Source organism: Anopheles merus, chromosome X (assembly GCF_017562075.2).
Source record: "Anopheles merus strain MAF chromosome X, AmerM5.1, whole genome shotgun sequence".
Classification (NCBI taxonomy): Eukaryota; Metazoa; Arthropoda; class Insecta; order Diptera; family Culicidae; genus Anopheles; species Anopheles merus.
This window is the reverse complement of record NC_054081.1, coordinates 4,982,442-5,007,199: the sequence shown is the minus strand read 5'-3', so window position 1 is coordinate 5,007,199 and position 24,758 is coordinate 4,982,442. Positions and strand designations below refer to the sequence as shown.

Below are 24,758 nucleotides of genomic sequence, written 5' to 3'. Positions count from 1 at the left end.
AATCAACTGCTGCTGCTGCTACAATCATACACAAAAACGCGAACAGATAGAAACAGAAAATCTTGAAGAGCGCTCTTTTTGCTGCATTGCAACAACACCAACAACAACAAACCAGTATAATGGCCTGCCCGTCTCGCGTAGCAACGGGGAGAAAGAAAGCACCGTGTTGAAGTGCCAGCCAGCCCCGCAAATGAATAAATAAAATACATAGAATTGACCGGCACGATTTCATATGCAACACGCCGGCCAGCGCAACAAACACTGCACACAATGTTTCGATGTCTCGTTAATGCAGGCAGACAGGGAGCTACGGTCTCGCCGGTGTGCCGTCTTGCGAAGTAACCGGAACGAAAGCACCGCGCCGATCGCTCCACCAATGCAGGAGCAACGGTGGAACGGGCCGGCGAAGGGGAAAACATGAACCACCGAGGCCATTTTCTTATCCTCTCGCAACCGGTCTGCACCGAAACCGAAGCCGGCAGCAACAGCAAGTTGGTGTAATTGAATTTACATTCATTTACGATCATTTACGGAAAAGCCAGCCCAAACAGGAAGTGGAAAGCCGCACGGACCGGAACCGCGCACGCACAGAGACAGCTCGGTTTAGGCACACTAACCACTATCCGGTTCCGATTGGGGCTTCGCGTTTTGTTGCGAGTGAGCACCCGCGGCACCGCCTGGGAATTGAAAGGGGGGGGGGGGGGGGGAAAACCTCCGGCGTAGATGTGCGGGTCGACCATCGACTCGGATTTTGAAGCGTCCCCAGACCGAGGACAAGAATGAGTCGACATATTCTAGCGGGCGGTGCGGGCGTATTCGCTACCCATCATTCCCCCTCGGGAGCAGGTTCGGTCATGCTGACATTTTCTCCATGCCTGCGAGCACCAGTGAAGCACTTGTATTATCCCTCCGCGCGGGTTTGATTGCGTTAGGCGGCGCTCGATTCCACGATTTGATTTCATTTCTGTTTGCAGGATTGAACGCTTGCCGGTTGAGGCTTAATGCAATGAATGGATCCTCTTACTTCTCTTTTCCTATCGCCCTATAATACTTTGTTGAAGGTCCTAACGAGCCACTTGCCAGCAGAGCGGAGCTTTGTGCAACAGACAGCTGTACAATGGCATTGACCGGCTTACCAGGAGTGTCAAACCAGCTCAGAGCGAACGAAGGCAATGCCCGATTATCGTTTTTGCTTCTTTTTTTTGCAACCAACAAATTTAACTATTTCAATACTCACCAACTGTGTCAGGCAAACACTATTCATCGCGCTTGTACGCAAAGCAATCAAACGGTTACAGTGAAAAGTGCTCGGTCGGTGGAAAACTTCCAACGCAACGTACCATCGATTGCTCGCGGCGGAATCTTGAGCGGTTAAAATCCCTGGAAAATCCCTCACAGCTTCACAGACTCATCAAAATATGCTACCTGGGCGGATTGTTTCGCGGAACGGAGCGTTCTAAAATGCTGCTCGCCTGCCGGCCTTTCCCTCTCGGACGTGATCGATCGGCGAAAGAAAAGGGGAAAACAGCAGCAGCAGCAGCAGCAGCTAAGTGTTTCGTGGAAAGTTACACTCCAAGAACCGTACGCGCTGGAGCCTGTGTAAATAATGCTCTGTGTTCTTCCTTCCCTTCACACACTCAATGACACACGCAAAGTGGGGCGTGCCTAAACAAAATATTAAAAAAAAACATCCCTTATCGTGAGCGTATTGTGAATGGATTAAATGCTAAGCACTTTGACTTTGTTTTCCTTTTCGGTTTGGCTGGCCACCGGCATAACAAAAGAGAACGGAATGGAACGAAACGAACCGAGGGTCAAACGTGCCGGACCCGGAAAACCTATTGATGTAAATGAGCCAATGAAAAATTAACGAACAAACTAATGGCTGAGAGTGCAGCGCAATATCAAGCAAACCAGCAGAAAAAAAATGCCTCGAAATGGCTCCTCTTGGTGCGCGCTTGCCGGAAGACTCCTAATGTCTTTGGTGGCGGGATGTGGTGCAAAAACCTAGCAACAAGCAGCGGCAAAAGAAAGGGCGAAACAAACCAGAACGCTTCCACGCAAGCCGGTAAAGAGCTGTGACAACGGAAAAAGCGGATTACACCGGTTTTGGACGCGTGTTTCCGTTTCCAATGTTTTACCGTCCGCTCGCCCCACTGATCCGGTCGCCCTAAGTAACCTCCGTTTAATCCGATGTTGCCATATTTACAGCAAACTTTACGCGGGTGTGTGGGCTCCCATCGCGTTCGGGGAGCGTTGGAGCTGTGTTTTTTTGCTCTCTCTCTCTTGCTCGTTCTCTCGAAGGTGGTTTTCCCAACCTCCCAACAGCTTCCAGAGAGCAAGTTGAGTGAAAGTGTGCGGAAGAAGCGACGGCCGGACACAGTAAAGCACATGCTAATCCTTCCCGACGGAGCCACATCGCATCCCGACGTGGGCTGGACGGTTCACCCCGCCTCGCTTGCTTGCCACCCGTGGGAAAGTGAGCCAGCGCGAATGAAACGGAACCGAACAGGGCAACAGGGTGCGGGCACAATAGACAAGAGAAGAAGAAAAAAATGGAAATTGTTCCGAGCCGATTAAAGGATGATGGAATTGTGTGGGAGACAGAGAGAGAGAGAGGTTAAAAGCAATAAAACAAGATCGGAAAGGCGTGGAATGCAGGGTTGTTCAATTTCCGGCCAGCTAGCAAGGGGGGAGCGGGTTGTTGTAAATTGATGCCCAGCTCACATCCTGTGTGAGTGTACCTTTTCTGCTATTTTTTTGTTGTTGTTTGCTTCGCTTGCAATGCTTAGTAAACGCAACAACCGGACCGTAGTTGCAGTTAAGAGTGCATCGTACAATCCGCCGACTCGGGTACGACAGCTGGGAAGCTTTGAACCGCCCTTGTTTTCTGGGAAGCTTTGAACCCCTAAACGGTTTGGGTTAATTGGCCGCGGGTCCACCACATCCGCATGCAACAGTCATTCGTGGAAGAGTGCGCACAGTCGATACTGTACCGAAACAAGCGCCCGAAGCGTCGTGCACCTTCGTGGTACAATCGGTAACGCACGGACTAATGAAAACCGGCACTGCCGGGCAACGGATCAAATCCCAATCTTGTATCATCCAATAAGAATGTTGTACTGTGTGCTGCATACTTTTAGGGGGTGTATGAAACATCACAACATTTTCGAATGTGATATTGTAATAATGTTCAAGCCTAAATGTATGCAAACTGCAGCACAAAACTATATTATTAGGACACTTTTCCCCCGATAACTCTCGGCAGCGAGCAGAAAACCCCTGGAAATGTCTCTTTTTTTGTTTGCCCTTTGTTTGTTACGCGTACCTTGCTCTTATGCGCACTTCACTCTATATTGAATTCCAGTAAAAGATTATGTCACTGTGCGGCTACCTAGGAGAAAAGTTCGTCGCTGAACAGTCAATACTATAGATGTGTATGTGTCTCGGGAGTCAATTCTCCCACCAGAGCGACCTTCCTCGGAGGATTGATAGTCTCCGTTCGAACAACTTCCTGCGTGGAGGGTAAGGCGGGAAAAGTTTCACGGCATGAAGAGAGAAAAATTCCCAATATATTTTACCCGCTCGCCGTTCGACCATCCGGCCCCCGGGAAAACTATTCCCCCCCGATGGACGCGACCATCGGTCGAGAATAAGAGGAATCCCTTGCGCAGGAGCTGCTTCACGAAACCGACCGATCGACCGGGCACCAAGGGTCGAAAGAAATCATAATGCCAACAAAAAAAAAACCCTCCCGCCCGGTCCGTCGGGAGCGGGACACTGCCACGGCTGCGGGAGGTCCGGTTTTCGAGCAGATCGATTATGTAAACTGTGTCGGGCCAAAGTTTTGGCCGCTCATAAATAAAATATCCCTGACCAGCGTCCAGTGTTTCTGGCTTTTGCTGGCCGGGGCTGGGCGAGCCAACCGGAAGGTAAATTTCAATAGCAAATCATCCATGTAAAAGCCTGTGCAACCCTCCGCCCGCCACCCAGCGCTTCCCTGCACTGCTGAGGGGCGGGAAGTGTCTTGAATATTTTAATTCGTGGGTGGATTTTTTTTTTGTTGTTGCTTCCCCTCTTTCGGTTGCTATTTTTGCTGTCATCCATCCACGGCTCCGCTCCACGATCAGAAGGTCGGCACTGGATATGGTGGCGGTAGAAAACAAACTGCTAAACGAATGTTATAACATCCCGCATCGGGGGTGGTGAGAGTCCGAACGGACCTGGCGCGTTGACGGACAGCCGGAGGCTAAAAGTTTGCGGGATGGAAGCTCCCGTTGAAAAGGTGACCTTTCTTGCTTTTTCATCCGCTGCTTCTCATTCTAGCTCTGTTTGCTAGTGGCGTTTATTAATACCACCACCGTGAAAGGGGGATCATTAGACTTTCAACAGTCACACAAAAATCCCGGATACGCGTCCGTCGGTGCGTATGAATGGTGAACGGTTTCAGTTGCTTATTGCACAGCCCCGATAACCAGTCCATACGTAACGCTCCTGCATCGTGCCTACCTTCATTGGTACACATGTACGGGGATGTGGAGCAATGTGGTCATAGTTTGTGCCGGCGTTACTGAGCATCTTAAACCACTAGGATAAGCTCCTTGTCGGTTTGGCTATATATGATGTGGTTAAGGGGCTAAGATTTGTTTGCCTCATGGAGAAGCAGGATTAATCTGATCTGCTTACGGGAGGCTCAATTCGTACAACTTTTGAGAACTTCTGCTCAACAACTATTCGCAACAACTGTGCAAGCGTTCTTCGATATGATTTGCGAATTCCCAAAATCGCATCAAATTACGTTGTCATTCTTTACGAAAAACATGACGTTTCATTTTATCTCAAAAGGATATCACACTTTCTCGATTCTTCGTGGCATTATCCTAGGACATAAATTGAAGTAACAGCTACTATGCAAAAGGATCGTGCATAATTTTGTCTTTTTCTCGAGATTGTCAGCCAATCTTAAAATTTGCCATAGTTTCTCGAGTCTTTGCTATATTATACAGCATTGAGTCTTGAGTGATGAACGAGAAAAAGTGAGACATGAAGGTTTTTATAGTCATCACTCTTCAATGTACAACACTTTCTCGAGTCTTCAGATAAAGGGAATGAGTTGTAATGGCACTATCTCATGACATAAAATCTAGCATGCATGACGAAAGGCAGCAATGAACGCTACAAGAAAAAGTATTATTTTCTTCTAAGAGAGCTTTTCAGGTTAACTGAAAGGCTTACCACACTTTCTCGAGTCTTCATTACATTTAGTCACGAATACAATGACTCGAGAAAGCGTGCCAAATTTGTTAGATAATGTGAAACATCCCAACGAAATTTTCTTTATTTCTCAAGTCATGTACAAATACTTCACTGTACGAAATGGAATTTTGAAACATAGCCCCGGACTCCTACTGCGCCGTGTGCCATCGTGTGCCCACTGCAAATGCCGGAAGCAGCCACATTGAACCCCGTACCCTTCGGAGGCAGCGATCAGCTCGCCTCGGCCTCGCACGAACCCGGACACTGGTTGCCCAAGACGCCTAATGCCACGGCAAATCCCGACCCTTGCCGGCCAACCGGTGGCGGCCCCGGAGTCGGACTACTTCGCCGGATGAATAATTTAAAAGCACACCTACCCAATTACTGGTGCTCCCTGCGATTGAAGCGAAATCAATGGTGCGCTGGCTGTGCTCGTGCGCTCGACGCTCGAGGGGTGCCAGGTGTTTCGCTCGTACTGGAGAATTTGCCCGGCCAGGATTTTCCCCGGACTGCCTGGCTCAACTTCTGGTGAAGTCAGAGAGGGAGAGAAAGGGAGAGCGAGGCTGTGAAGGTCTTGCTGAAGCTTCCAAATGAGGGTTAACTGATGCTGCTTACCGAATGGCAAACCGGAACGTCCTCACCAGTGGCATTAATCTTCCAATCGAGATTGTGCATTCATATCCCATGTCCCCTGCTCCTCCCCCCCCCCCCCCACCTTCCCCTCCGCCCCTACTCAAGAACGCCTACAGCCCAGTGGAAAATGGGCTGCGCGAACGCGCGTTTCGGTAAATCTGTTTCAACCTGCCAGCAGGCGAACCCAGGCCTGCCGAAAGGCTAATAAAATTTTATGCACAGCACAGGGGAAATAAGCTGGCTACTGATACTGCTATGAATATTAACTGGAATTACGCCTCGAAGGCAAAGTGGGAAGGGGGGCGCCAATTTCCCAAGCGATGGTTTGCGCGGCCAATGGTGTGCGCTGGACGTGAGTGAAGAGAAGAATGAAAAAAAAAAAACAATTTCAACATCCGGCCGTTCAATATTTTGCGCCCACGCACACACACGCTGGAAATGATTATTTTAAAGGGAATGAAAATGGGAAATGATGGGCAACGGTTCGGCAATCAACAGTTCTCTGCCCTTGCCTTCGACGGGATGCGTTGGTAATGATTGCCCCAAGGGCTGTTTATTTGGAGAGGGGAAAATATTGTTTTATACCATTTTGAACGCAAACAAGCAAACTATGTAATGCCAAATGTATACTTTCAGGCGGTTTTTGTAATGTTTGCTGTAACGTTTATATATTTTTCAATGAGTGTTTATTCCCTCTATCAAGGATATAAACTCGCTATGTAATATTAATTGCCTACTTTTAGGCGCTTTTTCAAACATTTGCCAATATTTGTTCAATTTTTCCAATTGCATACTTAAAGGCGGATGTTAGTTATTTGTAACTGAATTATTTATTTTATTTTTTTAATGGTACTGATCACCTCTTTGAACGAACTAAGCAAACTATGAATAATCGATTGCATACTTTCAGGCGGTTTTTGTTAGTTTTTGCTGTAACATTTATATTGTTGCTTCAAATAGTGTTTATTCCCTCTATGAAGGTTAAAAACTTGCTGTGTAATTTAAATTGCCTACTTTTAGGCGCTTTTTGCAATATCTCGCCAATATTTGTAAAACATTTTCGAATTGCATACTTTAAGGCGGATTTAAGTTATATGTAATATAACTGGCGGATTTAAGTCATATGTAGTTATATGTGTGTATATGTATGTTTTTAAATGGTACTGATCACCTCTTTGAACGAACTAAGCAACCTATGAAAGGTTGATTGCATACTTTCAGGCTTTTTTTTTTCAAAAAATATTTTGCTCATCAAAATTTCGACTCTCTTCGTGCCCCTTCGCGCAGATAATCTTAAGTCCGACACCACGCAGTACTTCCACCAGTACCACAACAACAACAACGGCGACACGTTCCATCAGCAAACCTTCCTGGCGGACGGGTCCGGCGTCGCTGCCGATGGCGACGGGCTCGAGAAGCAGCCGCCTCCACCGGATCTGGCCTGCCTGCCCGGTACGGGGCAGGCGGTATCGCCCGAACATCAGCTCCAGCAGCAGCAGCAGCAGCACCCGGATCACGTCATCTACGTCAGCCGCAAGGATCGGAACAAGTTCTGCGGCAGCCTGCCGAACCATCTCGACTTCGATGCGGCCACAATCGACCGGGACTGTGAGGCCATCGTCAAGCAGAACGGTAAGCCTCAGTATTATTATTATTCTTACTATTATTGTCTTCGCTCATAATTTGGGGAGCGATCCCTGTTCCCTATCGATCACTTTAAAAGCAAATTATTTATCGTCAAATTGAATTTGCTGCGTCCGTGCGGGTGATGCGTCCCAGTGGGAGTGGCGGGTTTTTTGTTTTGTCCATCCACACACATTCCCCTCCTCAAAATCATTTTCCACCCCCGGTGATGGTTGTTCTTTTCGATCAAGGGCGGGAAAGGGAACAGAGACGCAGGACAACACTGAGACAGCGTGACAAACACCCCGGGTGTATGTTAATTTTTCGCACCCACCCAACCCACCGCCCACAGGTCAGCCAGGCCGCCGCTAACGCCACCGCATGTGGCAAACGAACCGCACTGGCCAACGCCGCAACAACAACAACAACGACGACGACGGCTGCCGCAGTAGCAGCAAGAGGCAGAAAAACACACTGTGAGCACGCTTCAGAAAACCGTCGAAACATGTCGACAAACATTTTCACATTATAATTAAATTTTATTCTACCGTTTGTGTGTGAGTGTGTGTGTGTCTCTCCTCTCTCTCTCTCTCGCTCTCTCGTTACCGCCATCTTGCGGTAGCGCCATTTCTGCAGCTCATCCACATCGGAAAAGTCCTCTTTATCAGCACAGATAGTGCTGAGCGCTCCGAGTTCATTCGAGGGGGTGTCCTTTTTTATTTTTTTTGTTCTCTTGCCCTCATCCCAACCCACCCCTCCTCCACTCATGGAGATATAGGTCTGGAATTTTGAACTTTATTTTTGTACTCCCTCTTCCTTTTTGCTTGCTTGTCGTGCTGAGCCTGCCCAAAAAAAAAGGCGACAAACACTCTGTAATTGCTCGCTCTCATAGAACCTCTCATCACTTGAATGGATGTGTTAACTTTTTTGTTTGGTTGTTCATGTGTTTATGTATGTGTGTGTGTGTGTATTTGTTTGGGAGAAAGTTTTACCGACTCGTTAAGCTGTTCATTTTGTTGTTTGCTGCTGCTGCTGCTGCTGCCGCTCCAGCGGCTCGTTGTGCGGCGTTCTGGTTGCGCCTGCAAGATAGGCAAACACGCACTGCATGCTACACTGCCTGGTTTGACAGCCCAAAATCTCCGCTCGCGCCCACTTAACCCCCTCCCCGCTAGCGCCTCGCCCTGCCGTAAGGGATAGCGGGGGCGGCTGTCCTCTTAAATCGTTTCCCGTAGGAACTGTGCACTCCCCTCTCCTCCGCCAACGAGAGTGTGGATGTAGTTTATGTTTCGCTTTGGGGGGTTTTTTTACCCCCTCTACTACGCCCCCCCCCTCCCCCCCACAGTCATGTAGATGGCACCGGAAGAAGGGTCCGTCGGTGCTGTTAGGGATCGGGATGAGACGGCCCTAAAGTCGTACGGCACACAACAACGCACACACACACACACAAACTCCTCCACCACTTTGCTGAAGGCTTTTGTGGAGCCAAACACCGACTACACCCACTACCAAGTTGTGGGTTGGTGTGCACGGCTCTTAATTTATGTACAAAATATGATGCGCAACGCCTCCACAACCTTTTGCAGTGCTTCTTGTCTTGTGTATAGAAAAAAAAGAACATTCCTCTCCTGTCGCTTTTTGTAGAGTTCTTCTCGTTTGACCCCGACCAAGACCTCGCCCTACCTCCCTGCTCGCTGGGTGAGGATAACCTCCATTTCATGTGTTCTTAATTTAATAAACTGCTAGAAATAATCACTGCAATAATAACGTCAAACGCAATCTAGGCCACCAGTGGGAAAGGGGATTCAGATCTGTGCAGGGTTTTTGCGATAGAGAAGTAGAGAGATAGAGAGTGAGAGGAAGGAAGGGACTAGTGATGGGAAAAATGAAGATATCGTCGGAATCGATTCCGGGTAGCTCCGAAGTTTTCTGGAATCGATTCCGGATAGTAGGTCCGGAATCAGTTTCTGGATCGATTCCGGAATTGGTTCCGGAACTGGTTCTGGAATCAGAATCGGTTCTGGAATCGGTTCCGGGATTGGTACTGGAATCGGTATCGGCTTTGGTTTGGAATCGGTTCCGGAATTGAAATCGGCTCCCGAATTGAAATCGGCTCCGGAAACGGAATCGGATCTGGAATTGGAACTGGCTCCGAAATTGGAATCGGTTCCAGAATTGGTTCCGGAATTGAAATCGGCTCCTGAATTGAAATCGGCTCCGGAATCAGAATCGGTTCTGGAATCGGTTCCGACATTGGTTCTGGAATCGGTTCCGGCATTGGTTCTGGAATCGGTTCCGGAATTGAAATCGGCTCCGGAATCGGAACCGGTTCCGAATTTGGAACCGGCTCCGAAATTGGAATCGGTTCCAGAATTGGTTCCGGAATTGGCTCCAAAATCGGAGTCGGTTTCGACATTTCCATAAGAATAGGCGTTTGGGTCTAATGATACTAAGCATTGATATCCGCAATACATCCAAATTTATTTGTAAACCATCCATTCTCATGGAGATTCCCGGACTGATTTCGTTTTTGAGTCTTCTTATTTCAATTAAAGAACTGAATATCGTTCCGGAGCTAATTCCATTTCTGAAATAAATTCTGATTCCGTTACCGGGTGAAATTGCGATTCCCAGATCAATTCCCAGTCGACTAAGAAATCGGCTTTGGAGTCAACTCCGGAATTGGCTCCGAAATTGGGCCCGGAATCGGCTCCGGAATTCATTCCGAGCTCCCACCACTACAAGAGACAACACCCCACAGCAAGGCATCTTTTGCTGAGGCGCGGTCCTTTCGTTCGGATCACTTTTTTAATGTCTCCTTCACTGTACTTCTCCCTCTATTCTCGTTTCGGAGGTGCTTTTTTTGTACTGAAGAACAGTGGCAGCTATCTTTCGTTGAGACAGTTTTTGTTTGACTCTTCGAGTGTTGCGCCCTCTCTCTACCTCTCTCTCTGTAATGTCCCTCCGTGCACAAGCATCGCGCACCGGCACACAATGAAGATGTTGTAGGCGATTCCGCGCGTAGACGTAGACGCGCTACACCCAAAAGTCGTCGCAAACTACGACCCCCAGTACATACCCGCACCCAGCGCGGCCACTAACCGCAACCTCGCTGAGGCTCGCTCCCCTAATGAGACCGTCCCGTCCCAAGCTCGGCAGCTGGCTGAGACAACAAAGTCTCGTCTCGTTAAACAATCGTTGCTGAGTGTGTGTGAGTGTGTCGCTTTGCTTGACTTTTCGGTTCCGGTTTCGGGCGGCATGGGGAGGAAGGAAGCTGGAAGGATGGGCGGTTTCCGCTTCCAATTACGGCTGCGGGCTTCCCGGGGCCTTGCGTCCAGATCCATCTTTCGGGAAGGCGTTTTGCATTTTCGGACGCGCGCTGTACGTTGCTGTTGGGGCCGTGTCGGCGTGTGCAAATATTTATCGTTCGCTTTGGGTGCCTCGGTCGGTGGTGGCTTTAAGGCGGATTCCAGCTTGTTAAGCCACCGAGCTCTCTCTCTCTCTACTTCACATAACAGTGAATGGCTTCCCACTGCTAACCTGCATGTAAACTTATTAATTTCAAAATATAAGAACGGAACAAACTGCCCTAGATGTGTGCACACGGTGTCGGAATTCCAATTACTGGTCGCAGTCGTCTTCCACCCTTGCCAGCCTGCCAGCTAAAACAAATTTATTACACGCTTCATTTGCGGGCCGAGACGAGACGACGTTTGGTTTTGGTCGCACGGGAGCAACAGCAGCAGCAGCAGCAGCAATCAGCACGGCCCCCAAGCAGACAGTGGTCGTGACATTTTGTGGCAAACAGAGAAAAAAAATGGATTTGTCAGGCACGCCCAGCTGATCCGGGTAATTGATCGCACAACGAGCACACAACACGTCCAGAAATCGATAGCTTGCCTGCCCCCATTACCAGCAGACATCTTTCCAGGGTTTTTTGTGATTTTTTTTTAATTCCTTCTCTTGTAATGTGGGCCGGACATCGAACCGGAAACGCTACGAGCAGAAGCAGCATCGCGCAAAGTATTGGTTAAACGACCGGAATGGTAATTATAATTATAGGGGTTGTCTAATTATAATGCCCCATTGACATTATCACGCCACCGTGCTCTGCCCGCTCCCGGTCCGTACCGGGGGGGAAAAGGTTAGAAAACGAGCGACCAGCAACGCTTAACCGTTCGTTCAATTCCTTGTCCTAGTATTTGCTATTCCCAAGCGATAGATAAAGAGAGAGAGAGAGAGAAAGAGTATTTACCATCGAGATCCGGGCTATAGATTTGGTTGTGAACTTTCGTGACAGTGGGGGATATTAGTTTAAGTGGGACTTAAATTTAAACTTTTCATATCGGATTATGAAGGAGTGATTAAATTTCCGACCTAAAATTCTTAAGTTCTTCTTCTTTCTATTTGGTGCAACAACCTGAGTCGGTCCTAGGCAACTAGCCTAAGCTAGTAATAAGCTTGGCTAACGCGAGCTTACCATCTTGACCTCTGATGAAGACAAAAACAACAAATCATATTAACAAGATCATTTGCAATTTTCAATCGAAGAGAGCTGTAAGAGATTGTTCAAGCCTTGTTTAGTCATTACTGTCAGTATAGAACTATCTATAAACAATTTCGAACTGCTAACTGAAGGTGTTGGAGTTCCCAACCAAAAAAATCTTAGAATATTAGAATTAAAAAAATTAGAAAATATTTTAATTTTGTTGTTTGCGGGTAATAAATAATATAAACAATATTGTGTTAGTTGTATCACCTGGTATCACACTATTCATTTAGGTAACAATTACTAGACCTGTTCACAACAGGCACTCGCGTAGTATAAGTTAAGTAGCGTTGATCACAAAATAGCTAGGAATTGTTTGATGAACTATTTCAATTTCCGATTCAATGAGCTGAATTTTGGTTTCAAGATATTTGCAATCAGTGCTGCAAAATGTCATGTGCAGCACGAGATTTTCACCAACGAAAACAATGAACATATAGGAGGTAGCTTGATGCTCATTGCTGATACTCAATAAAAGTGCGTCATGACACGCCGACACTTGACGACATGCGATTGCTTGAGTCAACTGCGATACTCTGACAAACAAACTAAGCTTAATGCCGTCACAAGCATATTCATGACTGTTTCTAGCTGTGGGCAGTGCTGCCAAATATCACGTACACAGCTGTGATGATCAGTGGGTGAGACTCATATAGTTAGTGGATCAATCACATGCTTGGTGACATTTTGCTTAGCACCCAACTCTTGATCACTCACTTGGTCATGACATTTTTGTCGTCGATAATCACGACATTCTTGGATTTTACTTGGCACTTGGGCTCTACGAACAAAATAAGCATGCTTTCTCCCTCTATCTGTTTTGATTATCTGTCAGGTCAAACCCAATGATCACCAACTGAAAATGTCGCGACCAAGTGACTGACCAAGAGTTGGTTGCACACAATGTCACCAAGCATGTGATGGTCGCAGCAACTATTTGAGACTCGTCTCTGATCATCACAGTAGAGCTCGTGACGCTGACAAGATTTTGTTCCCGCTGAAATTTGTCATGACTATGTCAGTGACATTTTGCAAAACTGCTCACAGTAAAAAAATGTCATGGCATAGTGACTGACCAAGCGATGGTCGCAAAAATGTCACGAAGCATGTATTGGTCACACCAACCTTTCTGAGTATCGTCACGCCATTATCACAATTGAGTACGTGACGCTGATATGGATTTTGTTTCAGTCAGATTTTTTATGACATTGACAGTGACATTTTGACTTTACAAAGTCATCGCGTTGCCTATCGAGGGCTACATGCGGCCCACAGGCCATAGATTGGAGCCCCGAGTCTGTATCATCTACACGAGGTCAATATCCTACTAACAATGTTTTTGAGAGTTATGTCATGATGAAAGTTGATTTTATTTTACATCGAGACTTAAAATAAATTTATAGAAATATTTGGATATTTCAATTGATTTCTTATACGAAACAAAGATCATTAAACCTCGAGCATCTATTGCCATGAACACCAAACGCTACTTAATAGAATAAAAATGCGCATACATTAATGTCCCTCACTGTACCAGTAATGCTGTAGTACTGTAGACGCACTCCCATTCCTTTTCGCGTGCCGTCGGTGCGTTTCGGTCAAGATTTGGCCAGAACCGTTTGAAATGCTTCCGATATCATCCGCGGAACCGCTGTCGCTCCAAATAAGGGTTTGTGTTTAGTCTGTCAAGGGCTTTTTTATGCTTTGTTTCCCATCCCGTGCTGACTAATCTTGCCGACCTATTTTGTTGCTGTTGGTGTTCGTTATCACCTCATCCACCCGGCACGGGCGTCCTCGTTCTGTAGGCGGTGTAAGAAACATCCGAAAGGTTAAAATATGAACTCTCGATGCCAATTTAACCAGTTAACAACTGCTTTTCACGGAAAGCGCGCCCCGATTTGCCCGAGCCGGCACTTTTTTTTTTGCACCGAACCCCGAACCGTTGGGGGTGTATTATTGTTTCTTATTTGCACGGACACAACACCGGTTTGTCTTCCTTTTTTGTTGTGCGTGTGTGTGTGTGTCTGTGTGTGCAAAGGTTCAAAGGGGTTTTAAAAAAGGCAAATATCCCTTCTCAAAAGCAAGTCACACAAAACCTCATGACTGACCGTGCTCAAAACGCAAACCTCGCATAGTCTTGCCCATGTCGTCGCCGCCCAGGCTCGCCCCGCTTATGAAGTAGGTTATCAAGCGTGTTGTTTTATGGTTTTGCTTCTTACCGATCTCAGCAAAGAGGGCACAGCACCCACCCCCTCCCAACCCAAACACGAGACGAGACGACGGGCGGTGTGTGTACCTTGCCTTCGAAAACGCAATCTTTCGCCACAATTCAGGACGCATCGCTCGCTCGCTCCTGCTCCGTCTCAAAGACTCTTTCGCCATCTTATTAGAAGGATCAGTTTTAGTTTGTTTAGGAAAGCAAACCCTGTGTTTACACAAAACCGGTACCGGCTCACTCTCGATGGGGGGCGGGTTTATGGGGTGATGCCCGAGCCGGAAAGGGGAATGGGGGAGGTGGCAGGTGCAAAAAAAAGCTACCGTTTGCCCAATATAGCACCGTGACGAGGGAAATCCCATCTGAAATATCTGTTTTATGTTCGCTTGGATTATTCCGGGCATTTGGTGTGTGCCGCGTAAAGCTTAAACCGAGAATGCGCTCGTCGATCGGGGGTGGGGCGGCAGCTTCCGAATCCGATCTCTATTGACCGTTGATGATGGGTCCGTGGTTTGTTAGCAATTTGCAATTGGGGCGATGGGATTTCACCGTTTGATATCCGACCGTCGTGTGGAGAGATGTTAATTGTTCGTGGTTTTGCTTTCCAAGAAGGTTGGTTTTTTGGTCGGGAAGGGAAGAAAGGGAGAGGAGGGGGAAGGGTTTGTGTGCCTCATTAAACATCTTACTGTCTGGCTAAACATTGCGTAAAAGCGCAATTAACACCGATTTTTTTTTTAAATTATTTTGTACAATGCTCTTGTTTGCTGGTTCTGAGCCAATTCACTGGTGGGGGCCAATGACCACTTGCGCAAATATTGGGCTAGGGAAGAGAATTTTAGAATCGGTCTCGGAATCTCCTATACATTGCAGGAGGTTTAATGGATGATTATAAAAAAATTGTGTTATAATGCTTCCAGATTGCCACAAGCTTATGAGAAGTTGTGAGACAGGCATTGTGGAATATATGTACTCATAAGATTTCCAGCATTGACATTTATTTGTGCAAAAGAGCACTCCAGCATCTCTGGAGCAGTGAATTCTGAGTTCTAGCTAAATAAAACATCCTACTGTTGGATTTTGAGTTTATACAGTTAATATTTCCAATATGAATTCAAGTAAGAAAACACATGTGAATTAGAAGGAACTAAACCATAGGATATAGATAAAACTACTAGACTAATTTGAACTGCATGGAATGAACTGCTCGAACTACGCGAATGAACTTTGTCATGAATTATCTAATGAACTATGGAAAAACAAATACACAGGTGCTCTTCTGATCAAATTTATACTAAGCTGATATCACAATCCAGCACTTTAGTGAATATATTTCACAACATCCTAGATAACATGTATTCGAGAAGGATACTTACTAAAACAATTCAGATAGATGACGTACAGATCGTTCATCCTAGTCTAGTTTCACTTTTTCGATTCTGAAAAATCTTTCAATTGAGCTCCTTTGAGCCAATTATAAACCTCTAAAATTACACAATATATTGTACAGATAACAAATACAGGACGACATAGTGACTTCAGACATTTACATAGAACTTTATAATTGATAATAGACTGATTGCAAGTCTATGGGAAAGGTCCGATTTTTTAATTAAACCACTTCTGAAACCAGATGTTGGGACAGGCTGAAGATATATATCATTAACCTAATACCCTACTCTAAATCGTTATTTCTTGCTATTAACTCAAATGTTCACACATAATGTCGTCCGCAGAGTAGAAATCAAACTCATTTATAGCTCTGAAAGGATGACTTCAGGAATTAATTTAGATTTGAGAATAGACTCAGACGTCATAGACAACGCTTCTCTCGTTCCATTTATTCTTTCGGTGTAGTGACTGAACATTCTGCTGTTCTCTACACGAATAGCCAGACCTTCTTGTCAGATCAAATATCCAGAATTGATTCTGTCCTAAGAGCCCTAAACAGATATTGGTTAATGGCTTACATTAAAAGACCACTGAAGGTTCAACATTCGAAAGACTAATACCTCGGCACAGCTCCAATATTTAAACAATGCAATGTCGTGGACGCAACCTTTCAGCGGCGTTTCTACATATTCAGAACTTTCCAAATTATTGAACACCATTCCATTAAAGCCATCGAACGTGTTGACTATCCCGTGTAACCCTGGCTCGACGCTCCTCCACTACTTACAGAATTCCTACAGGCAAATCTGAAAAACGTACAACAGCACCAGCAGCAGCAGCAGCACGCCGCACCACCGAACGGTGCCCTTCCACAGCAACCGCTGACATTCGCCGGCACCGATCAACTTCCAACGGCTGCTGCCCAACAGCTAGCAACATATCAGCAGCAACAGCAACACGACCTACCGCTGCTGTGCACCAAACCGGCAGGCAACACTTCCACCACGAGCACCGCCGCCGGTACCGGACCGGGCGATGCCGTAGCAGCCAGCACATTCCGCACTCCGTCAGGTATGTCCAAACGGGGGGGGGGGGGCAGAATGTGTGCCCGGAATTTTGCCACCAACAAACAACAACAAAAAAAATCCCCTTCCGATTTCTATCTCGGGGTTACGGTGGGGGGTGATGAAATGAAGGGGGGGGGAAGGGGGAGGCGAAATAACTACCACAAGTGACGATGGGATGTGTGTGTGAGTGTGTGCAGGTGAATTCTTGAATTCCACCCAGCATTGAGCGAAAAGAGCGGGTTCCCCGGACGACGGAAAACGGGGTGAGCGATATTGATTTATGCACACCACGCCAACGTTAGAAGGTGACGGGGGGGGGGGGGGGAGATTGGGAGGGTGACGTTTGCAAAAAGTATTGCAGCCCCGTTTGCGCAGTGGGAAACAGCGCTTGATGGCTTTCCGCAAACCGACTTTGGCTCCCGCTGTACCCGCACAAGGTAAAATCTGTATTTCCAGCCAAGGCAGCTGGACCTTCCTGCCTTGAAGCAGCAGCAGCAGCAGCGTAGTGTCCTTAATTAACACTGTACCATTTTCTTCCTAATTAAGTCAGTTCGACCCCTCCCTCCCCTGCGCACCGGCCTAGAAGCGAGGAGTGCATTTGTGCGAGCTCCAAACTAAGCCGCTGCCAGCAACCGTCCAGCAAAAGACAGCTTGTCGTCGTCCGCCATGCGGCTGGGCCCTGTCCTTCACTGTCCCACTGTGCTGTGACTGTAGGCAGCAGTGTTGTCAGGTGGGGAGGGAAGGGGAAGGGGGGGGGGGCTTGGGGCGATAATTGATTTTGATTTTGCTAATTGGCAACGGCAGTGGATTTGTTTTTTTTTTTCCTTCTTCTCCCAACTACTGTCTTCCTGTCCTGGCTGCACAGATTAAGTGGTACTGTCTTATACAGTGTGTGTGTGTGTGAGCCTCCATTTTGGTCCAGTGCGCATTTCCAGTTTGGCAGTTATGGGAGGGTTATGATTTTAAATTCAATTTAAAAAACCCGCCATCGGCCGGCGATTTGCCCATTATTCTTACGTTCTGTTGCGCCTGCAAGGTATGCAAACTTCGCTTTCAATGCGCGGGCGAAGTGATGCCCACAACAGCAACACATCATGGAACGGATTTGTGTGTGTGTGTGTGTGTGTGTGTGTGTGTGTGTGTGTGTGTGTGCTGGTTCTTCTCGAAGGTCGAAAATGAACTAACTAGTAAATCCGCCCGTGTGATGACGCGTGGAGTTCCACACCAACCAGCCTGCACCTGGCTCGGAGCAATATTCCTTCCAAAGCGCCTGGTAGTTATGCAGCAAAGCTCTGAAGCATCGGGGAAAAGGGAGGCGAGAGAAACCACCACCACAAGGGAATGCCCGGCGGGCATCGGAGGCGGGATGGAAATTGAAATCAACATAACCATGCCAGCTTTGCGGATGGGTTTATAAGCTTCCCCTTCTCCGCACCAAGCTCCGCTTCCTCCAGCTCCATGCATCATTGAGCGCAGGTCTTCAGCAGCCGGAAACCGTTCCGGTTGAACGTTTTCTTGGAAAATCTCCTCCCCCTAAGCAGTACCTTTAACGGACTGAATGTGCGTTCAAGGGCAATGCCGCCTCCCCCGGAAGCGTCGCAAGCGGGAGCCGAGTGGCAGGTACTCTTTTTTGCCAGCACTACATCCCCGTAAGGGCCTGGCCGAGGACGCAGCGTCCGACCACGAAACAGCGGGAGTGTTCAGCTTTGGAGTGGCTTCGAAATGGAATTTCGCCCCGTTTCGAGCATTGGGCAGGGGAGCGGGAAAGCTGGCCTGGAAGCGCCTGCGAAGCATTACTATCGACAGCACCCGCAATAAATGTTCTGCCCCTCCAATGCCCTGCTAAAGCGCCCCCTTTTTTTCCTCCAGTACGCATTAATGTAGTTGCAGGACGATAAAAGGGGAGGAGGAACCTGCCTGTGTCAATCTCGACCCGGTGGTGTGGCAACTTGCACGACTTAGTTGCACACCCCACACTGCTTGCAGTACAAGCAGTGGCTGGCAACACTGCACACGCCTGAAGGTAGGCAATGCGGTGGGTTTGGTGCTGCACCGGAAGAATGCAGCGCACTTACAACGGGCGAACTGTGCGGACTCTGCTGCACGGGAGCGTTTTGGAATATGAGCTATCGTTACGCTTTTATGGTGTTGTACGGGGAGGGGGGACAGTTCGCTACACAGCTAACTGTGCACTATGTCCCATCGCAAAAGTTCAAACAACCAAAAAATATGTTACAAAGAGACGTGCACAGTAGGAAGGAGCGAAGAACACTATAAATTTAAACGTAAACGCTCCGCCATGCTGCCCATTAAATCCGGCACGTAACGATACGAGGTGAGCGTGTGCAGAAACTTTCCCGGAATGGCCATGATCTCTTCTCCACACACACACACACACACACCAAACACCCGCACAACACCCTTGCAAGATCGGTCCGATTGTTCCGAGCGCCGTGCAGTCACTTGGGTGCAAGTTAGGCGGCGGCGACGGCTAGTACAGCATGGCTAACGCACCGAAAACATGCTGCCAACTTGGCCCGGGGATGAACTTTTCGGTTGCCGGTTGCTCGACAGTTTTGTACCGAACCGGTTTGCTACTTGGAAGCGTCTTGGTGTGGAATGTGTTTCCTCCAATGCTACCCCAAAAAAAAAAAAAGGGCCTCTTACACAGGAAAAAAGCAACGTCTCTCCGGCTAAGAAGAAAGCATCTTATCCACTGTGAATATTGGCGCTCCGAGTGGGGATACAAGCGGCTCCGCCGGAATGAAATTTAAGTTGCGTAAGTTGTGGCGGTAATTTCGCCACCAGTTTAGAACATAAATGCGGGGGAAGAAACATCCCCGCCTGGCGCACGTTAGTGGGCGACCGGCTGCGGCGTCGAAAGTTGCCAGCCATTAATTTATCTCAGGCAGCACACCCACACACACACACACACACTCCTGTACGTGTGTGAGGACACGGGAGAGAAAGTTTCCACATCCACTGGATTATGCTCGTTAGAGGTTTATGGTGTGTGGCATCCAAGCATCATTTACCATCATGAGGTCCGACGTGATCCGCTGGGTCGTGTTCGGTTACGAGTTTTGCATACGGCTACACGCTCTATTATTGCTCGGTGCAGTAATGGGTTGTGCTGGGTGGGAGAGTGGAGAAAGAAAAAAGCAACCCAACTCGGACCCGGAGCGCTGGGCGGGTGGATCGGATTCCACGGACAGGATGATCCAAGATCTTTGCAAGTTTACTCCGGGACTAATACAAATCACGGACGGGGTTTAAGTGCGTTGCCCTGCACGATGCTCTTTAGCGTGCGAGATCTGCAACTCTGAAGCAAAAGAGCTTATTAACTCTGTCTTTGTGCTTTTGGGATTGAGATTCAGGCAAGGATCATGTATTCAACACATTGAATGATTCAACGAATCTAAATATCGGATTAATAGATGCAGTTAGCTCTAATCTTTATTTTGAATGTTTCAGTTTGAATCGGAAAAGAATCTTGTCCAAATATCCTGAACTTTAGCCAATCCTGATGGCATTCGAACAGCTTTTTGAAGTATTATTCGTACACTCCAATTTTTTGAAGATTCGCAAATCTGCAGATTTTGAAATCTTTAATGATTCATGCATCAGTTGGAAAGGCTTCAAAGATTCCCAAATGTCAAACGCGTCATATATCTCAAAACATTCGTGAATTTAGAAACATTCAGACTCAAGTCATTATGCAACTGTTTCTTGAAACATTTTTGTTACAAACGAATCTTCTGTAAAGAATCACAAAGCATCTACAGTCATGCTTAAGGTCACTACATCTGCTGTCGTTAGCACTATACCAGATAACTCTAGACAACTAGGCAGAACTCCAGACGGCGTTAGTTCAGTCTGGATGATATCGGTAGACTTTAGGCGAAAGAACTCCATTGGAGCCAAAACCTCTCTGAACGACTGCAGACAACTCAAGATGTATTTCAATGGTTTGAGAAGTCGTCAGCACTATTCCAGATCGTTTTTAGACATCTGGGGAGCACTCCTGACGAAGTTGGTTCACTTCGGAAGATTCCAGTTGATGACAGACCACTTAAATCAATGCAAAACGAACCGCCTTGCAAAAGAACCAGAGTGACTTCGGCTCAGGGCATCTTGTAATGGAAATATATGACAAAACAAACTGTTTACAGCATTGCCGGTTCGACGTCTCTTCTCAAAAGAGAGTCGAGCTGCTAAAGCGCTATTTGTTTTGATGGTTCAACTTCTATCTTCAATATTTCTTTTTTCTGTCCAAACTAAACTCCACCATCACTGTAGCGTTCTAACCGTTTTTGTTTTTCTCTCTGCTTCATTCCCCCCTTCCTTGCTTGCATCCCTTTCAGAAGCTTCCGGTACTCAGCATCCTCCGCCGCCGCAGCAGCAACAGCCGCCCGGTGCACTACAGCACAACCTGCCGCTGAAGCTGCCGCTGCACCGCACGGCCATCGATGCCGGTTGCGATCAGGGGTACGGCAGCGAACGGTCGCCCGAGGACGAGCTGCCCCCGCCCCTGCTGCTGATGCACGAAACGCAGTACATCGAGCTACTGACCGCCAGCACGGCCGCCGACTGTCTCGGTACGGCCGGGCCCGTTCAGCAACAGCCGGGCGATGGCACACAGCAGCAGCAGCAGCAGCAACAGCAGCCCTACCAACCAACCTACTGGACCGGCGGCAACCAGGTCGTGGTGGGACCGTACAGTTTTATTACCAAAGGTAAGCGCCGCCGTTGAGTGTCATTTCGGAGAATGTTCTTACAATCCAAAACGCTCGAGAAAGTCGCTGGAAGTGCTTGCGCGGATTGAATTGACAAAACAGGAACAGGCAAAACACATACGCACACACACACACACACGCCGTAAAATGGATTGATTCTGAGTGCCCCCGGGATAGGGTTGGTGCGCAGCGAAGGAAAGTGGGCAGCAGCGCGAAACGAAAACGTTCTCGCTAAAGGAAGACATTTGGAATTGAAATTGAGGTTCTTGTTTTTTTTTTTCTGCCGTGTGTCTCTGTTCCCGCTTGTCAGGCTTTTGTTTGTTTTTTGTTTTTTTTTTTTTTTGCCGGTTGAAGATAGGCAGCAAGCCTTACCATATCTAAACCCGGGGCTAGGTTATATCTTGCCGCATATCTCACAAAAAAAGTGAAGAACACACACACACTTTGTGTGCCGAGTTTCGGCTGCACAAACCCGGATAGCAATCTGCGCGTCCGTCCGCTGGTCTGTGTTGGTTTTGATTTTTATTTTCCAGTTTTCCCTCCCTCCAAGTCACACACCGTGGAGCATCAATTTCGTCCGGAAGAAAATGAGATTCACAAACCAGCCGGTGGCATCGCAATGGCGCTGTTACGAACGAAGACGTGCGTCCAAGCGCGGCAGGGAGTGAGTGTGAGAACGCTTTCCCGGGCGGTGGTTTGCATATTTTTGGGTTTTTTTTTTGTTTCGGGACAATTTTGATATCTTCCGTGTCGGCCGGCGACTCGGCTCTCTCGCTCCCTTTCTGTGTGTGTGTGTTGCATGTGTAATTCAAACCAATCCAATTTATTCCATTCCTATAAACAGTTACAATCCGTCAGATAAATAAAATACGCCTTCGCGTCCACGGAAGCCGGGGACGTTGGAGCAAAAACAGGGCATTGAAGCATGCAGATGTCTACAGGAGTCTACCCCTCCAGCGCCATTTTTTTTTTTTTGCGGGCGTGATTTATGTTTACACGCCTCGCCAGACACGCACACGTACACGAAGCAGCCGGTTAAATTACACACTTGGTTATATATAATGCCACGAGGCAAACGCCAACATCTTCGGATGCTTTGGAGGACGCGAAGCGTGCGCGGGAAGGACGGGAAGACTGTGAGCGTGTCAACAAGTGATTTTCGGCGGGTTTTGTGTGGCGTCTGGGAAGTTGGCAATGAAACACGGCAAGCACCATTAACAACCTCTAAATGAGTGCACTTGCGTATGTATGTGTTTGGGGAAGCGTGTTTGCAGCGGTATTTCCATTGGAGGTGGTAACCAAAAGCGCTCCCGGTGCAACAGAGGAGCAACTCGTTACTTCAACTCCTCCTGCACACGACCCATTAGCAGGTTACCGTCCCATACACTCTCTCTCACACACACACACACATACAAACGACTACCACTGCCAAGTGATGTCCCACTAATGGATATATATACACTCGCTCCTGCAGTTCAGCCTTGCCGCGTATGTACATTAGTGCCGGGGGGGAGCGCATGGGAGCACTCAAGGTGCTCATGTTTTATGAGCACTTTTATTTCGGGCATGGGAGTGCTGCGCTTTTTCGGCAGCGGTGCCGCCGGACCAAGAGATGCAGCAGTAACCCTTCTTTTTTTTTTTTTTTGGCTGTTGTAGACATTAGTTTCTGGTTCTGCTTCTGGTGACAGGTGTTTTCAATTTGTGAAAGAACTCGTATATTACGTTTTTTCCACTTCTTCTTTTTGAGGTTAAGTATCCTCTCGGCCCGCATGGCAAATTTCAAACAACGACACCGGTGGGAGGCGGACGACGATACGACGGTCACCTTGTGTCCGGAATATTCCCTTGACCGGCCATTCCGTTCACCACCGGAAATCGAATTCTTCGTCTGGTGCTGCAACGCAATGCACTATCGCCAGGAAATAGGCAACGCTTTTCCGGCCAAAAAGGGAACTCAATTCTTCCTTTCCAAAAAGAAAAATACCCATCTCGTCTTCTCGAATGTACTGCGTCTGGAAAACTGAAATCTTCCAGGGCAGTGTCGGGCAAAATCCCGGCAATGGCACGTCCGGTTACGAAACCTTCACTCGGCCATCCTGCCGTGGACGTGGCCAATCATTTTTCATTTCCGTCACCGGCGACTGTCGGGGCTCTGTCTTCCTTGGTCGGGGTTATAAAGGTTCACGCCGGGTTGAAAGTTTTTGCCCCCCCCCCCCCCCTTTAAAGGGCGACCAAGTCTCAAGAGCTCTGTGTTCCGGTAGTAGTACGCAAGCTGCAACTCGTTCGTGTCCAACTGCTGTGTGTGGTTGACGACCAATCGGGCCACCCACAGACAGAAGAAATTAATACGATTGTGTGGACAAAAGGGAGAGTTACGGGCTCGTGTATGTGTGTGCGTGTGCTTTTGTACAATTTCAAACACCGTACTTAGTCTCCGGAATCACTCACCCCAGCAGTCCCCAGCCGTGTAATGTGTGGTTCAGTTTTCACTGTGCAGAGTACATTAGGCTGCGCTTGATGCGAGGTTGGATGGGGCGAACCCTTTGGAAACTTTCCACAAAACAAAATCATAAAATATGGCACCACTAATGTGTGATAAGCCGCTTGATCTTGTGTGGCAGGGCGGCACGGTGAGTGCTGCAAGTGTTGGTTTAGTGCTGCACAAAGCAGTGAAATAGTTCAAACCTATCAACAGCAGTACTACAAATGTCAGAGTTGTGAAAAGATCAGAAAACATGTGTTTTCGTATTTTGGATGAACATTTGAGGGTCTGAAGTAGAGACAACAGTTTCCCATATTCAAACGAGATAGAGATCTCACCATGAAAAAGCTGAAACCATCAAACAACAACACTGAAGCTGATGTAAATCAATAAATCAATCAGGAACTTACAAAGATCCATTAAATTGACCTGTAGTCGACACCGAACCCCATAACGGTCATGGTACTGAGAGTAAATCCATACCGGTCCTTGAAGTGATAGTTAACCCGTACCGGTCCTGGAATCAATCAATCAATCTTACCGGTACTGGAACTGATCACGAACCCATACCAGTCCTGAAACTGATCCTGAACCTATACCAGTCATGGAACACATATTGATCCGATACCGGTCCTGGAACTGATGTTGAACCCATACCGGTCCTGGAACGGATACTAAACCCATACCAGTCATGGAACTGATATTGATCCGATACCGGTCCTGGAACTGATATTAAACCCATACCGGTCATGGAACTGATATTGATTCGATATCGGTCCTGGAACTGATATTGAACCCATACTGGTCCTGG

The 24,758-nt window shown here is 47.6% G+C and overlaps 1 protein-coding gene across 10 annotated transcripts in view; it reads left to right on the top strand.

Moving 5' to 3' along the window:
* LOC121599724 overlaps window positions 1–24,758 on the top strand; it is a 131,053-nt gene that overhangs the window by 98,267 nt on the left and 8,028 nt on the right. For 9 of the 10 annotated variants that reach the window (XM_041927797.1, XM_041927950.1, XM_041927870.1 and 6 more), the window contains 3 exons: window positions 7,177–7,521; window positions 16,452–16,733; window positions 21,094–21,465. In XM_041927797.1, coding sequence (XP_041783731.1) covers window positions 7,177–7,521; window positions 16,452–16,733; window positions 21,094–21,465 — 999 coding nt within the window. The remainder of the gene's footprint in view (window positions 1–7,176; window positions 7,522–16,451; window positions 16,734–21,093; window positions 21,466–24,758) is intronic. The other variant, XM_041928292.1, reaches the window with a different exon arrangement.